The sequence below is a fragment of the Leptonychotes weddellii genome, chromosome 8, assembly GCF_054177405.1.
Source record: "Leptonychotes weddellii isolate Sample4059 chromosome 8, ASM5417740v2, whole genome shotgun sequence".
Classification (NCBI taxonomy): domain Eukaryota; kingdom Metazoa; phylum Chordata; class Mammalia; order Carnivora; family Phocidae; genus Leptonychotes; species Leptonychotes weddellii.
The window spans coordinates 117166262-117183513 of record NC_138376.1 but is presented as its reverse complement, the minus strand read 5'-3'; the positions used below and the strand labels follow the sequence as shown (position 1 = coordinate 117183513).

Here is a 17252-nt window from a genome sequence, read left to right as displayed (position 1 = left end):
AAACAAAACCATATGGAGTGCAAACTTTACAAAGCAGAGCTGCAGGACGAATAATACACCAACAATAGGTAGCACTTAGCTGTACCAGACACAGTTTTAAGTTCCTTACATGCATTAACTCATGTAATTGTCACAGTGTGGCCATATAAATGCTATGATGAATTCCATTTGACAAATAAGAGAACCTGGACGGCACAGGTCGTTTATTTGCACTACTTCACACCGCTAGTAAATGGTAGTCAGGATTCGCATGCAAGCCCTCTGGCTCCAGAAGCAGTGCTCTTAGCCACTCTAAATAACCCCAGTAATTTAAAAAGCGACAACCGACATGAATCCAAATGGCAGTAGAACACCATAACTCAATAAAGGACTTTATTTATGAAGAGTTTTAAAAAAGAAAAATATCAACAAATTTGGCTGAGAAAATGTCATAACTGGCTCTTGCATCTCCTCATCCACAGAACATCAAGATTTAGACAAATGAATTGATATTTCACCTTGAGTTCTATACATTAATTTTGATTTATATTTGCTTGTAATTGAAGCTTTTTAAAAGATTTCATGTTGTTCATCCAAAATAAAACTTTTTTTTTTTAAGATTTTAGTTTTTGACAGTGAGAGAGGGAACACAGGCAGGGGGAGTGGGAGAGGGAGAAGCAAGCTTCCTGATGAGCAGGGAGCCCGATGCGGGGCTTGATCCCAGGACCCTGGGACCATGACCTGAGCCGAAGGCAGACGCTTAAGGACTGAGCCACCCAGATGGCATCAATTTTTTAAAAATGAAATAAAAAAGACGGTAAACATAGAGATTTTGAAAAGTAAGGGCACTTGAGGTAAAAACTGGTAGCAAGAAAAGTGAAACCTATGTATTATGGTTAAACTTCAAAAAAATATGAATTATCAATATTGGTACATGAATAAATAAAGTTAAACACTGCAGTAATTACAGAATAAATAAGAAAGTCAAAGTCTATCTCCTAAGAAAAACACTGGGTCTGAATTGTTTTACAGACAAGTTCTACAAAATTCTCAAGTAATGGGCACTATAAATATAACATACCAAGCGTTCAGAAACCACAGCATAGGTTGGCTGCTTTTGTAAATAAAGTTTTATTGGAACACAGCCACACCCAGTCATTTTGCACATAGGCGAGGCTGCTTTACTGCTACAATGACAGAGGCCTAAAGTACTTACCATGTGACCCTCTACAGAAAGACCTTACCTAGAGGAAGGAAATTCAATGGTCAATAAACATGTGGGGGCCATGAAAACGCACCACTCAGATCTTCTGCTGTGGGGGGCACAGTTGACAGACATCCTGGCTGCTGTGGCTGAATCCACTGCTGTGTTCACACTGGGGCCATGATTCACTTATACTGCTTCAAGCCAGTGACTAAGAAAGGCAGAGCTGCTGGGCACAGATGTCCTGCAAGGACAGGCACAGGATTCCTCTGACAGGTGACTTTGGCTCAAGGGCTCCACATCAGCTTGGGTGAAGTGTTCTTAGAACCACACTGTAGCCTGAGAGGCTGCCTCCCCCACCTTCCTTCTCCCTTGCCCTCCTCCTCTCCCTCTCGCTTTCACGGACCTAACCCTGCATGGCAGTCTGACCACATCCTTTGCTCTCTCCCCTTTTCTCCTCACAAGCATTTTCCCTAATAAACCTCTTGCACATTGAACCTAGTTTTGGTTCCTGCTTTCAGAGGACCTGAATTGGCATCGCCTGTAAAAATTGCTATCCCTGATTATTCTTGCATCAGGGAAATGCAAAATTAAACAACCACACACCATTTTTCACTCACTCAGATAAGCAAAATCTTTAAATTTCTAAATATCAATTGTTGGTGACTGTGGAGACATGGATTTTCTCATACTCTTCTGGAAGTGAACTAGTTCAGCCACATAGGAAAGCAACTTGAGAAGTGAGTACACACGTTAACCCAGCCATTCTGCATCTCCATAACCATCCTAGAGAAACATGCACGATGAGCATGCATAAGGTGTTTCACTGCAACATTGTTGGTAATCATGAAAAACTGGGAATATCCAACAGTATCATCACACAGGTTATGAAATATCTATGTTATGAAATACCATGCAGGATACCATGGGAAGGAAGATAGATCTATACATATTGAAAGATCTCCAGGACATCCTATTAAGTGATGACAGTAAGATGTAGAGTAATAGATACTATGTAATACCATTTATGTTTACAATACATTCAAAAATCTATACCTCTCTCTACCTCCCTCCTCTCTCTCTCTCTCTCTCTCACACACACACACACACACATTTACAAACTAGTATCAGTGATTATATTTAGGTAGAGGAATGGAACTAGGGGTGGTGAAGGAAATTTTACTTTACCTGATAATGTTGTTAATATTCACAAGGAGAATCTATTCATTTATTATTTTCATGGAAAAAATATATTTTTTTTAAATTCAAGTGATAGCAATTCTTCTCTTCTTTCTCTCCATGGAGCACTGGGCAATATCTGAGGCTCCATAAACACTGCATGTAATGGAGTATATTAAACATGTAGGATCTAGTAACTTCTTCAAAGATCAAGGTTGCAATGAAATCACATTATCTAGGAGTTCTGTGTCTACTAATTCAACAGAAAAACACTGCATGGTTATCAGAGAAGAATCCATAGAACACCTACTTCCAGCAAACTCTATAATAGGTAAGAGAGGATTCATTCAAGATAAGTAGGTAGGTGGATGGATAGATAGATAGATAGATAGATAGATTGACTGATTGATATAGATAGATAGACACATAAATAATAGCAAGAAGAAACACATATTCATAACTATCTAGATACATCAAAATATACATCACACTACTGTTTGTAATTTGTAGTCCTTGTGACCCAGGCTAAGCATCAGGTAGAAAAACCTGACAGGTCATGGGCTGTAAGAACCACTGGCTGTCTTTGAATGTGGTAAATGCTTCTGTCCTTGAGACTCATAAGTAGATAAAGCATTTGGTGAGAACAAGCCTGGAAGCACAGAACCTTACCCAGACTGGATGTCAGTTCCTTCTCTACTTAAGCGGCCTCACTTTCATGGGACTCTTTACTGAAGAGGAGATAATTTATCTGCCTGCAGTTATCCATCTGTCCCTTTTATCTCTCTAGTGAAACCTTTTAATACTACATGAGCTGCACATCAATTCCTAATAGCAGCAAAAGCACATATCTTGGCTTCCTCTGTAAAAACATCAATAACTCTAATAGTTAACTTCTTGTCACCCTTAGCACTCTCTTCCATATTAGGCCACAGAGTAAACTATGGAGCAGGACTGAAAATCATGGAAGCAACAAGGTTTTCTTAGTGTTTGGGGTTTTATGACTGTTGATAACAAACTAAGAGATCACTGGTTATTATGAATCCATCTGAATCCCAGGGGTTGGGGACTCGGGGTCCTGTAGGAGCCTTATCGGGTCTCTAAGGACTAGTGGGTCACTGCAGGCTGGCAGTGACTTCTAGGAATGAAGTTGGCTCATAACCTTGTTCCTTTACCCACTCTTGCCCTGCCTACAGTTAGACTAAGCTTGTGCCACAGGAATCTATAAGTGCAGTGTCCTTGGCCTAAAGTCAACTACGATATAAAGAATATGAGCAGAGGGCGCCTGGGTGGCTCAGTTGGTTAAGCGACTGCTTTCGGCTCAGGTCATGATCCTGGAGTCCCGGGATCGAGTCCCGCATCGGGCTCCTTGCTCAGCGAGGAGTCTGCTTCTCCCTCTGACCCTCCCCCACCCATGCTCTCTCTCTCTCTCAAATAAATAAATAAAATCTTTAAAAAAAAAAAAAAGAATATGAGCAGAAAGATATGCTCACCCAGTGCACCCTGTGCCAAAGCAAGGTGCACTCCTGCCTCATAGCATTTTGTCTTATTCTAACTGTATTTTTGGATTCCTGTCCCTACCAGCGGTTTGCCTGCTCCTACCAGAGAGAGTTGCCATTCCTCCTTCAGCTTGTGCAAACACAATTTTATTACTGTTTATGCATCAGGTTAGTCTATTTTATTTATAATAATGACTAACATCTGAGCCCCTACCATAGGACAGGCAATTTCTGCCATTCATTCATTGCTGGTGGGGATGCAAAATGGTACAACTCCTTTGGAAGACAGATTGGCTGTTTCTTTCAAAACTAAATATGCTCTTACCATATGAGCCAGCAACTATGATTTTTAGTATTTACCCAAAGGATTTGAAAACGTGTCCACACGAAAACCTGCACCCAGATGTTCATAGCACCATTATTCATAACTGCCAAAACGTGGAGCAACCAAGATGTTCTATGAGTAGGTGAATGGATAAATAAACTGTGGTAAACCAGACAAGGGAATATTATTCAGTGCTAAAAAGAAATGAGCCTACCAAGTCATCAAAAGACATGGAAAAATCTTAAATGCATATTTCTAAGTGTAAGAAGCCAATCTGGAAAGGATACATACCATATGATTCCAACTTTATGACATTCTGGAAAAAAAACTATGGAGAAAGTAAAAAAAAAAAAAGATCAATGGTTTTCAGGGGTTGCGGGGAGGGAGAGATTAATAGGTGGAACATGGAGGATTTGTAGTGCAGTGAAACTACTCTGTATGCTACTAAAATGATGGGTATGTGTCATTACGCATCTGTCAAAACTTCATAGAATCTACAAAAGCAAGAGAGAACCCTAATGTAAGCTATGGACTTGGGTGATAATGGTGTGCCAATGTTGGTTCATTGATTATAACAAATGTACCACTCTGGAGGGAGATTTTGGTAGTCAGGGAGGCTGGGCAAGTGGGGGGAGGAGAGGGGAGGAGAGAGTATGTGAGAAATCTCTATAACTCCCACTCAGTTTTGCTATGAACCTAAAACTCCTCCAAAAAGTAAAGTCTATTTTTTAAAAAACTGCTTATTCAAAATTTATTTTTTTTAATTTATTCTATCCTAGTCAAGGATGAAATGTATTTTTCCCCTAAGGATTTATAATCCTTTCCACTGTCTAAACCACTCAGTTCATTTCAGCTAAATACAATGAATAAGAGCAGTTCCAGAAAGGGAATCTGAGTCATTGAGACCAGTACGGTTCAGTGCATGTACCTGAGTCGGCCCATGTAGCAAGATTAAGTCGCATGTCACATCTCTTCAGGAGCCACAGTACAAACAAGCTCTCATCGCTTCGAATCTAAGAACATCCAATATTATTTAGTCAACTTCTTAGAGCTCTCTGGAAATGACTGAGTCCTTACTCTACTCTTCTTACTAACCACATTGTTTTGGAAAAATACCATTAGGGTGCAATTGGCACTGATATTTTCCAAATAAAACATTTATTTCTGTTGTAAGCACTGGTTTTGTTGGCCAATGGAAATATGAGTTGCAATTATTGTGGCCAGGCAGTTGGAGTGCCTGTGGGTTTTTTTCACGGCCACAGTGATGGCTTTCCCATCAAGCAGGAGTCCTGGCAACTCCCCAGGTACCTTCTGATAGATTTCTTGGCAACAGGACATGGGCCCAGGATGCAGATGTGCTACTTTAAGTTCTTTGAAAACTCCTCCTTTCTCCATAGCCATGCATCTGCCATCGGGATGATAGTATTCGTGCTGTATTTTTATTACTACAGGTTTGGTAAACAGCCATGTTTCACAGTGTTACGCATGCATCACAGAGGATGCTTCAATCATCTATTGCTGCATAACGAACCACTCCCCAAAAATCAGTGGCTTGAGACAATACCGATGTTATTTCTCATGATTTTGTGGGTTGTCTGGGAACTCCTTCTGTTCATTACTGGAGTCCACCAGGTAGTTGCATTCAGCCAAAAGATTGGCTCAGGGTTGGACCCAACCAGAACACTGGGATGGCTTTGCTTCACCCTCCATGTGATCTTAGTATCTCTCTCCAAAAGACCGGCCAGATCTGGTCTTTCTTGCATGGCATCTGAGTTTCAAGAGGGCAAGCCCCAGTGTATAAGTGCTCATCAAACTTTTGTTTACACCACCCCTGCTGATGTCCCATTATCCTAAGCAAGTCACGTGGCCAAGCCCAAGGACTATACAAGGGCATCAATACTGGGAGGTGTGATTCATTGGTGGCCATCCATGTATCGGTCTACGCAGAGGGAGGAAAAAATAATTATCTGACTGAACGGATTTGGTTTGGGAACAAAGGCATTAAATATGAAAACATAATGATTGGACATATAAGGGCTTAATATCAATAACAACTAATATGTAAATGGACAGTTATGACACACCAGGCACTGGACTAAACATTTCACATTTATTATTCCACTTTACCCTCATACCAACTGAACAAGATTGGTACCATTACAAATCCTCATCTCATGGACAACAGAACCAATGCCCAGAAATGGAAACAAGCAGTAAAAGGTAGGGTTCAGGGTGAGAGTCCAGTGAGTACAACTCCAAAGTTCATACTCTTTACCCCCATATTATCATACTTCTAAACAGATGGTATAGAGGTCCCCACTGTAGTGACAGTGGCATGTCTTTCAAAATGCACCTTCAACATTAAATTGAAGTCAATCATCCTAAGTCCCAAGCTACTGAGTCAGAATGGCCTCCTGTCAACAAAGCTCTCTGCTGAGCAGACTTCTTTTCTGCTTGTCCAATTCGCCTAGATTTCTGGCTAATACACAGGCCCAGATACCATTTCCTCTCATTTAAGATAGAACACAACCTGGCCAGCCACCTGCCCCCCTTTCAGAGCCTGGCAACAGGCTCCTCTGTGGAGGAGGCAGAATAGCCGAGGAGGAAAACCACTGGTTAGACCACCCAGAGAATGATCTGACACCAGTTACTTAACCTCCCTTAGACTGTTTCTTCAGCTTTAAAAAGAGGCTAATAACAGTGTCTGCCTCAGAGAGTTTAGGGGAAGATTAAATTAGATAAAGCTTACAGGGAGCTCAACTGCAGCCTCTAGTACATAAATAAATGGTAACTATTGTTATTAAGATTAAGTGCTTTCCAGACCTTCTCTGGAAGCTGCCTTTTCCTTGCCAGTCATATACTTTGAGAAAAGCATCCCAGGGGCTTTATCATCTCTGTGGAGGACCTTCTAAGGACAATCAGCAGAACCATGTAGACTCTATGTTAGCTTATTCGTAAGAAATAATAAGAAGAAAAGTTTTAAAGAAGCTACTTGACTTGGCCAGGAAAAAAAAAAAAAGGCAACGTGATTCTCCAAAGTATGTGAACCATGTTTCACAAAGTCATTTATTATATATCCTGTCCGTTTGTATGTCAGCTTAACCTCTGTTCTGAGGATAATAAAATCAAATCACATGGGTGAGGAATCACATTGAAATGCATTCTTTTAAATCTAACATTTTACTTAATTTTATGTATTCTTGCTAAAAGAAGAAAAATTCAAAAACAAATATTGAGTTAAAAGTCTCTTGTTTAAAGACACATAAACATTTGTAGATATTCTTTTTTCATGCATTTTACAAGGTTAGCATTCCTCACATTGCTCCAACCGTGCACAACTAGAGTTCCCCATGTTTGACCTCCATTGCACCAAAATGGAGGTGCCTAGGGTAGTATTTTACATCACGCACAAACTCTTCCGGTCCCTTTCAACACCACCACAAGCAAAAGGAAGCCACGGAAGATATAAAACCAGAATAATGCCCACAAATAATCTCCACAATTCCCTGTTGCTTACGGAAATCAAGGTCCCCTAAAGACTGAAGGGTGGTTTAGGAAATTTTTAAATAAAATGGGAAACTTAAGTATCCAATCAAATGTCTCTTTGTCTAAAACAGGAAAATTTCAGTCTTCTCAATAAAGTCTGTTTTGAGTATTTTTTTTTTCACTTTCACACACCTGGAACAAATATGAAAGCAATAGAGACATCCTGGTACAGGAAAGAAAAGCAAGAGCTCAGTCTGCCAGAACTAAGTACAAGCTCCACATTCTTGCACTTGCTAGTTTAATGACCAAGAGTGAGCCCCATTATCTGTAAAAATGAGAACCATAATTCCTCCTTTAAGAATTAATGTGAGGATTACATGAGTCATTGTAGATGAAAATGCTTGGTACACCAGTTGGCACAGAATAGGCATTCATTAAATGTTTATTTTGTTCTGCCTTCTCAATAGGCTTTTCTTTCTTAACACCAATTACCTTCAAACCTACAGCATATTAGAAAAAAAGTCCTTATGAAAGCCTTAGTCATTGGCAAATATAAGCTTTTACCTAAAAGCTCTACATTAAGAGATTAAATTCTTTGCAAACCGTAACAGCAAAATTAACAGCCTCCTTCCAAACGTGGGGCAGGTGAACTAATCATACGGTTCACATTCAATGAACACCATCATGCTTTTTAAATGAGTCATGAGATTTTACGCCTATGTGCATAACCAGGAACTTAATTAAAGCCAACTAATATTTTTTAGGAGTACAACAGTTGATGCACAAGTGCATTTGCTGCCAAGATGACCTTGTGAGTTTCATCCATCTTCTACCAAAAAAATCCCAAGATACCAATCACCCTTTCCCTCATTTTTTCCAGGTATGGGTCCGGTGGGTCATTAGCACACAGAGCTATTGCAATGCTCTCATTTACAGAAGGAGAGACAGCTGCTGGAAGGACTGGAACCCATTCTCCTGATTCTCAGTCCACTGCACACTATGTCATATCACTAAGTCCCTCTATGAGCAGCCTTCAATCCTTTTTGTTAACTTAGGGGCAGGAGAGGGAACAGTATAGCATAGTGGATATTGTTGATTGGCACTCAATATCCACTCCTCCCTTCTTGTGGTCCAGTATTTTTTTTCCAAACTGCTAGTTGCCATCCACTAGCCCATCATGAAATCAACTTGGGTCAAGATTGACATTTCTTAATGAAGTGGCATAGCCTAGAGTAGCACTGAATTACACAGCAAAGACTAGAATAGAATCTATCAGGGCATCCCATTGTCTTGTGAATCTTTTATCTCAGGTAGACGTGAATGTGACTGTGTGTATGGGTGAGTTGAATTTTAGAGTTTATCAAGTAGTTTGAAAAACATTGTTCTGGCATACCTCTGACATGGAGAAGCTGAATACTATGTTTCCCAGAATCCCTCCAGAAAAGATTCCAGGTGCAATTTGGGTTTTGACAGTTAGATGCCCGAGTGTGAGATCTGGAAGATGACAGTGGTCACACCTCTACTCCACAGCTATTTCTTTTTTTTTTTTTTTAAAGATTTTATTTATTTATTTGAGAGAGAGAATGAGATAGAGAGAGCATGAGGGGGGGAGGGTCAGAGGGAGAAGCAGACTCCCTGCTGAGCAGGGAGCCTGATGCGGGACTCGATCCAGGGACTACAGGATCATGACCTGAGCCGAAGGCAGTCGCTTAACCAACTGAGCCACCCAGGCGCCCTCCACAGCTATTTCTGTTGGCAAGCAATGTGATGGACACTTGTGGCTTTCTGTGGCATCATTGGCAGAAGACCCAGCATACAGTCACAAGATGTTTGGATTCTGGGAGGCAAGGCACAAGGCATCCATTTCCTACTAGCCCAGATGGCAGCAGGAAAGAGAGTTAGCAGCAGGAGGGGAGGCACAGTAAAAGTGGTAGCTTCCAGATCTTGGTAGTATCAATGAGATTCTGGATCCTCTGGCTTTCTGACTACAGAAGTAGCAGCAGCAATCTTGGTCGTTTCATTCTATGGTGTGCCTTTGGGAATCGCTATGGAAAACTCAACCTCAAGTCTATTCTTCAGCCCTCACATGATTCTGCAAGCCACTTAATACCCTATAATAAATCCTTTCTTGGTTAAGCTACTTGGAGTAGTGTCTCTTCAGTACTCTACAGTGCTAAAACTAACAGGAAATGGAAAAATAGAATAAAATCTTCTTTCGGTACTCAACACTATACTGGAACCTAGTTATGTATCTCGACAGAGAATTCTGAAAAGAAAGAAAAAGCCAAATCGTTTAAGTCATAGATATTTGGGGGGTTTTTTCATTGTTGTTCTGGTTTTTGTGGGTCCTATATCACCAAGCGATCAATAAACACTTGTTCATTGATAAAACCACATGATGGAAAAACACCAAATGGCTTCATACTTTCATGACTAGCTGCAAGGAGAATGAATGAATCTGTCTAAGGTCGGACAGACCTAAGACCCTAAAAAAAGGGTCCTGGAAAGACCCTGAGATGGGAATTTGGAGGCAGGGGTTTGTTGAATTGCACACTTAGAACAAAACCTGTAAGAAAGTAAGAAAACAAGACCGGGCAGAGGAAGCAGTTGAAGTGTGATGAAGTTGCCACAGAGGCCTTGGCTGATTTGTGGGGAGGGGGGGGGGGTAAAGTGGGTGGGGGGCATAGTTCTGATTCTGACATGACCCTTCAGAGTGGTTCTGAATTAAAGAAAGAAGGTCAGGTCTTTGTACCCCCACATTGACCAGTCACTAGATACAAACTGCCTCAGGGTAAAGTCTGTGACCCAGGATGAGGTAGCTCCCTTCAGCCAAGGGCAAGTCCTTGCCAGGAACTCAGCTATGGGTTGTCAAGAGCCAACAGCTCTGGGCAGCTGAAAAGGAGTGCTTCGGTCCTAGAGGGGGGCCTGGGTAGTGAATCACAGCATCTGCTCAGAACCCAGGGAAGTCTGAGTGAGTGAGAGATAATGAGGTATAAACTACTAGTGTTCATGTGGAAGAAAGAGTAGATAGATGAGGGAGAATACAGGAGGTAGAGCAGACACCAGCTGTGGGAAGAGGGAGAGGGACAAGTCAGAGTTCCCTCCCTAAACCCAGCCTCAGACACTTGAGCAGATGCCAGGCCATTGGCTGAGGCAGGAAGCCCAGGAGAAAAGTAGGTTATTGGCAAGAAGAGGATGGAGGCAAAAATTACAAATTCAATGTTGCCTACGTTGAGTGTGAGATACCTGTAGGATATAACAACATTCACTGAGCACTTGTGACGTCCATGTTCTGAGCTACGCACCTTATATACATCGACTCATTGAATCCTTATATAAGGATTCTTCTATGAGGAAACTAGTCTTGTTATTCCTATTCTTGTCCTGAAGCACATTGGTTTTCAAAGTGGTAAATCACCTGGGCCAAGTCACTCAGCAGAGCTTATATTTGAACCCAAGTCTCTTTTGCTCAATTCCTACAGGGGTCCTCTCCACACCATCCTATAGATGAGAAGAGAAGGACAGGAATCTGATCTAGAGAGATAATTGTTCTGGGAGAAGATCAGGACAGGAACCTGATCTAGAGAGATAATGGTTGGCATCATCATTGCATAGATGATAATTAAAGCCCCAAGAATAGGTGAAACTAGTTATCGATATTTACAATAGCAATATTATTTGCTAACATGCGCCAAGTATTCCCCACATGCCAGGATATCTTCTAAATGCTCTATGTTATTTAAACCTAAGCAATCTTGTAAGATGAGGCCTAGGCTCCCAGGGCTGTGTTAACGAAGTTCCACAAACCGCATGGTTTACACAACATAAATGTTTTGTCACGCAGTTCTGAAGGCCAGGCATCTGAGATACCAGCTGAAGCAGTAGAAGCAGAGACAGAGGGAAGTTGAGTTTTCATGGCATTAAAGGAAACCAGGATGCATGGGATAAGCAAGAGCTCCCAGCCGTGAGAGCCACACTGGATCCTGTATATGGCGCTCTAGTTGTTGGACCATCGACTACATTCCGGTTTCTGAGATGTATGATTGTTCCTCACTGAGTTCTGACGGTGAGGTCAAGATTCCCACCCACGCTCATATCCACACTTATCCTTACATTAAACGCTTATTTCACTTCTGTTTCTTATAACCTTAAAATAATCTGACTCAAGAACCCAGAGAGGCAGAGGGAAAAAAATGAATTGAATGCCACATCATGGAAGCTAATGCAAAAGAATGATTTGAGAAGGAAATGGTCAACTGTATTACATGTTACAGAAAGATCAAGCAAAACAAGCACTTTAAAACTAACAGAGGTTTGCTAACAAAAAATGCAAGAGCTGGGTAAGTGGTGACCGAAGCCAGGCTGCCGTGGACAATGACAGGAATAAGAGGTAAGACCAGAAAGACAGCCATAGAAACCACACTTTCAAGTGGTTCGACTGTGAAGAAAGAGAGGGAAGTGAGGCCCTACACAGAAGTTGTTGCAGAGTAGAAGGACTGATTTAAGATGAACACATTTGAATGCAGAGGGAAAGGAGCCATATGAATGTGAGGTTGAAGAGAGGACAACTGATGGGATGAGGTTGCTTGGATGCAAGCAGCCGGGGGGAGGAAAGAGTCCAAGGCAGGAAGAGGGAAGGAGGCAATGAGGGGTGTGCACACATAGCAGGCTATTTTAGGATCTGATATTGAAGATATTTCCTGTAATGGCTTCTATTTCGTGGGTGAAATAGGAAACAAGATTATCTGCTGACAGTGAAGAAAGAGAAAGGTTAAGAGCCTTGAGGAAGAGAAAAAGATTTGCAAGAGTCATTTCAGAAAATGGCAGTGAGCTCTAAGCGGAACACTGTGGAGGATTACTGGTTAGTACAGAGGGCTCAGGTGAGACCAACAGACCTGAGTTTGGCATGCCCACCTGTGATTTCCCCCAGTCTCATCGGGTGGGGCAGGAAAAGCAGCAGAAACATTGTTAGTTGGGATTAATTGAAATCTGAGGGGAGAGGGGCAAGGGCACAAGGAGTTCAAGGTGTTGGGAAAAGAATGATTGAAGAAAGGAACCAGAGGATCTCTGCTGACCCCAGATGCCAAGGCTAGTAGGGAGAAAAATAGGAGAACCAAGGAGACTCAAAGAACAACTGCGTGGGGGTAAAGAGATAGAGGTCTGCAATGGTAAGAGTTTATGGAGATTTGAAGATTTCAGAGGTGGAGAAGTTGTAGGTGATTAGAAGATTCTAAATTGGACTATGTGTCATAGACGTGTGTTGTGTGCCTGTCCAGCTTCTCTTCCTTTGGGGAGTTTTCCTTCTGTCATTACATGTGCTTTTGGTTGAACAGATCACCCTGGAACTTCATCCCACCCCGCCTCTGCTACAGGAGTTGGCATGGGATGCAGGCCAATGAGTTTATCCCCTGCCTAAAGTGCTTGGTTGAGGGATGAGTACATGACCAAGAAGAGATGATCAGACTCTTCTTTCCTGACATTCTTTCCCTGAATGTTGGAGGCAGAGTCTCTCATTTCCTCAGCTATGAGTTGTAAAGATCACGTAGCTGCTTCTGGCCATCTTTCCAGCAGCATGGAGGAACCACCTCCAGAAGGAGAAAGTGAGACCAACATGCAAAGACAAGCAAATCAAGGAGAAATGAAAGATGGGTAGAAGCGAGAAGAATCCAAATAACAATTTTAAATCACTGGATCTAACCATGCTGAAGCTAGTCTACCTGAATCTTTCAAATGAGCCCCCCCCCCACCACCAAATTCTCTTTGGGTGAAGTTAGTCTAAATATAATTTTTTAAAGATTTTATTTATTTTTGAGAGAGAGAGCACAAACGGGGTGTGGGGGAGGAGCAGAGAGAGAAGCAGACTTCCCACTGAGCAGGGAGCCTGATGCAGGACTCAATCCCCAAACCCTGGAATCATGACCTGTGCCGAAGGCAGATGCTTAACCAACTGAGGCACCCAGGCGCCCCAACTGAAGGTAGTCTAAGTTGAATTACTATAAACTGCATTCTAAGGTTTAAGTAGCTGAAACTAAAGGAGGTAAATGTATGGGGGTCAAGAAGGCCAAGAAACTAAAGATAGGGTGTTGTATGAGTTTTCCTTATGGGCACTAAAGTCATCCAAGATGAAGGCAGTACTTAACAGGGTGAAGAAGACACCAATGAACCATCTGCAATAGTCTTAAGTAGGAAGAAAAGACAGGATGTTAGTAGGTAACTGCAATGAAGACCAGAAGAAAGTTATATATCTGTTAATAGGAGTCTCAAATGGCGATGGTTTTTATACAAAGGCACAGGCATAACGGTATGGAGGCTGCATAGGGGAGAGAGAAGCATCCAGACCACACTTACTGATGAGAAGCTAAGTGGAGTTGTGCAATAATGTGGATAAGATCGTTACTGCATAGAGCGGGCAGAGCCTCCCCGATTCAAGGTTATATAACCATGAAATGCTTCCCAGTGAAGAATAAACTCCACTTCTAAGTCCTAAGTATTATTACAATATAAATAATGGAGACACTGTTTAACCACTTTTCAGCCCATCACCCCTTGACCTTAAATCACTCACGTTCATCAGTAAGACAGACTAAAAGGTAGAACTGAAAATTTAGATGGCTCAGGCTTCTTTTTTTTCCCTGAGAATTAGGGGAAAACCCTAATTAATAAAACCCTGATCCTAATTGAGATGTTTTATGCATACATTTAAATGTCTCAATGACCAGAATAATAATCTCAAAGGCAATTATCACTCAAGTGTATTTGGTAGAAGAGTTGGTGTTAAATATTTTAAAGCCCTATTTAGAAAATCTCATCAATCTAACACATTTTATTGGACAACATAAAATATACATGGGTATTATGGAAGAACAAAAATCGAACACAAAAATGTGAGCCTGGGTTGCCAATTCTAGAATGAATGCCACAGAGGGAAAGCCAACGATCAACTGGCATTTCAACAAGGAAAGAAATGGCTTTATTAAGGGATTTGAATTTATCTGAATGACAAATAGTTACTGTGTCTATGGACTATATATATAAACAGAACTTCTTTTTTTTATGCCGTGTGTAGTCTTTCCATCAGAAATGGAAACATATTATTATGCCAGTTCATGGTTTTAAAGTGATGCTGTTAAAAGTATCTCTGAATAGCGTCGAAAATGAAATTTACAGAGAAAATAAGTGAAGTTCACTAAAGATTGTATTTGGAGAATGAAAACAGAGGGAAGGTATAAAAACAATCCCTCCATCTCTAAACACCCTCCACCTTTCCATGGCGTGGATGAAACACAGCCACTCAGCAATTCAGTCCTCTAGAGACCCAACTGGTAAAGTCGCCTCTACCTCTCTGGGTGAGTGTGGGTCCAGACCAGTAGCCATTGCATCTTTGGAGTGTGGTGGGGGGGAGGGATCTCTAGAGACCACAGCCCTTCCGCTGGGAAAATACAAGGCCAAGTCTCCTGCCTGTTACAGCCCTAGCTCATGTCCTCAGTCATGGCTGTGCAGGTATATTTAATCAGTCACAAATGCTTCTTCATACTGTCCTTGCACACGAGGGAGAAAGCCAGGCAACCCTGACCCATTCCCCAGGGGACATCCTTAGTCATTCTCCCTCTGTGTGATCTGTCATCCAGCCTCTAAGTGTCAAACTCCTTTTCTTTCCTCTAGAATTTACTTTTTCTCTTAATGTTTGAATGTAATCTCTTTTCCCCCCTCCTTTAATTAGACACCAATGCTTTTTTTCAGACATATTTTCATATGGCAAAAATAAGATAATCACCCAAAAAAGTAAAAGTTTTTCTCAATAAAGTTAAGAATATGGTTTCCTGAAAAATACTTGTGAAATAGAAATTTAAAAAGAAGGCAGAAGTGATGGAAATTTGTAATAAAACCCTGATCCTAAAAAAGTACTCTTGCTGTCAGTACATGTAATATATTGGTGAGTAAACCTGGGCAGGATTTCTTCATCTTAATCGGTTTCACATTAAAGGTTTCACTTTTAAAGGACTGAGACCAACCCTGTTCAAACATGAAAAATTACCACCAAATATGATCTGGCAGCAACATTTAAAACCAGTAGGTCTCTCATAGGACCTCAGACCTATGTATGTTTTATCCAAATAATTAGTTGTAATGCTTTTTAAAGAAATCATATGCGTGACACTCATGAATCTCAGTCACTTTTTGGACTTGATTGAATGTATGAATGTTCGCCCTCCTTTATGGCGGCAATTTTCACCAGGATCACAGGATTTCAGGAGAAACTGGAGGAGTGTAGAGTAGCAGAGAAGGCACCGCCTTTGATCAAGGGCCAACGTGGTAAGGCTGCTCGTTCAATCACTAACCAACTACAATCTTGGGTAGGTAACACCCTCTCTGAGCCCCAGAAAGGTTGTAAAATAAAACATTAAAGCTTCTCCACGTGACCATTATGAGAATTAAATTGGGTAGTAAAGCCCCTGACTCATAAAAAAAAGAATCCCATAAATGTTAATCTCCTACCACCATTGCCCATTCTAGATATGCAATCTACTGGACTTCTTCTGGGTCCCAAAGTGCTAGCAAATAAAATAACAGGTGTTCTTAGTGTCAAACATTAACCTACAGCTGGCACCTCTGAGATCCTTTTTTGCAAATGATGGATTCACACGCACAGTCATCGAAATATATGGTATTCACACACTGATCAATGTCAAAGGCTTGGGGAATTTGTGAAATTGACAGTTGTGTCCCATCTCTTAGCTCCACCTCCCCCAAGAGAGATGGTATTCAATGAAGGAGTTTTAAGTGACTCTGTGGTTGCCTATCTCCCCTGGGCATCACATCTTTGAGGCAGGCACAGGTGACAAAGTGATGCTGATGTGAATGGATCAGTCTTTCAAGACATTTGATGATTTCATAGTCTGGAAGTGCAAGACTGGTCACGTTCAAGCCCAGCATCTGGGAAACCACCTCCCTGAAGTCCACCAGCTGTAATATCAAACACACACACAAAGGGTGAAAACAAAATGTATCAACTACTGCTAGTCCAAATGCAACCAACCAACCAAACAAAAAAAACCCGTGGAAAGCCCAGGTGTGCATGAGGTAGGCAAATCACTTACTGACTTTAACCTCAGTCCTCTCACTTATAAAATAGGAAGGTGCCATCTACTAAATTACCTCTAACATGCTTTCATCCCCAACTTCCGATGATTTCATAACCTCTTTTCTGATGAGCCAGTTACTGTGGCATTGGCTACCAGGTCAAGAATCTCGGTTAGGCAACCATGAATGAGACCCTGACCTAAGACTCCATGTTCTCACTTCCCGGTGGGAATAACCATACACCTACTTCTCAGGGCTGTTCTGAAATTTGGATCCAATGAAACAATGACTGTGTATGTGTTCTATATACTAAGAAGTGCTTTACAAAGGTGTGGTTGTATCCATGGGTGATAAGTACTTACCCACTAGAATTTTAACTGGGCATGGAAACTTTTTTTTTAAGATTTTATTTATTTATTTATTTATTTATTTATTTATTTATTTGAGAGAGAGTGTGTGAGTGTGTGTGTGTGTGTGTGTATGAGATGGGGCAGCAGAGGGA

The 17252-nt window shown here is 41.3% G+C and overlaps 1 protein-coding gene across 1 annotated transcript in view; it reads right to left on the bottom strand.

The window, feature by feature from the left end:
• Positions 1-6279: 6279 nt before the first annotated feature.
• CCDC170 (coiled-coil domain containing 170) overlaps positions 6280-17252 on the bottom strand; it is a 66316-nt gene continuing 55343 nt past the window's right edge. Inside the window, exon 10 of the mRNA XM_081829153.1 lies at positions 6280-16633. Within this exon, the coding sequence (XP_081685279.1) occupies positions 16433-16633 (201 nt within the window). The 3' untranslated portion in view covers positions 6280-16432. The remainder of the gene's footprint in view (positions 16634-17252) is intronic.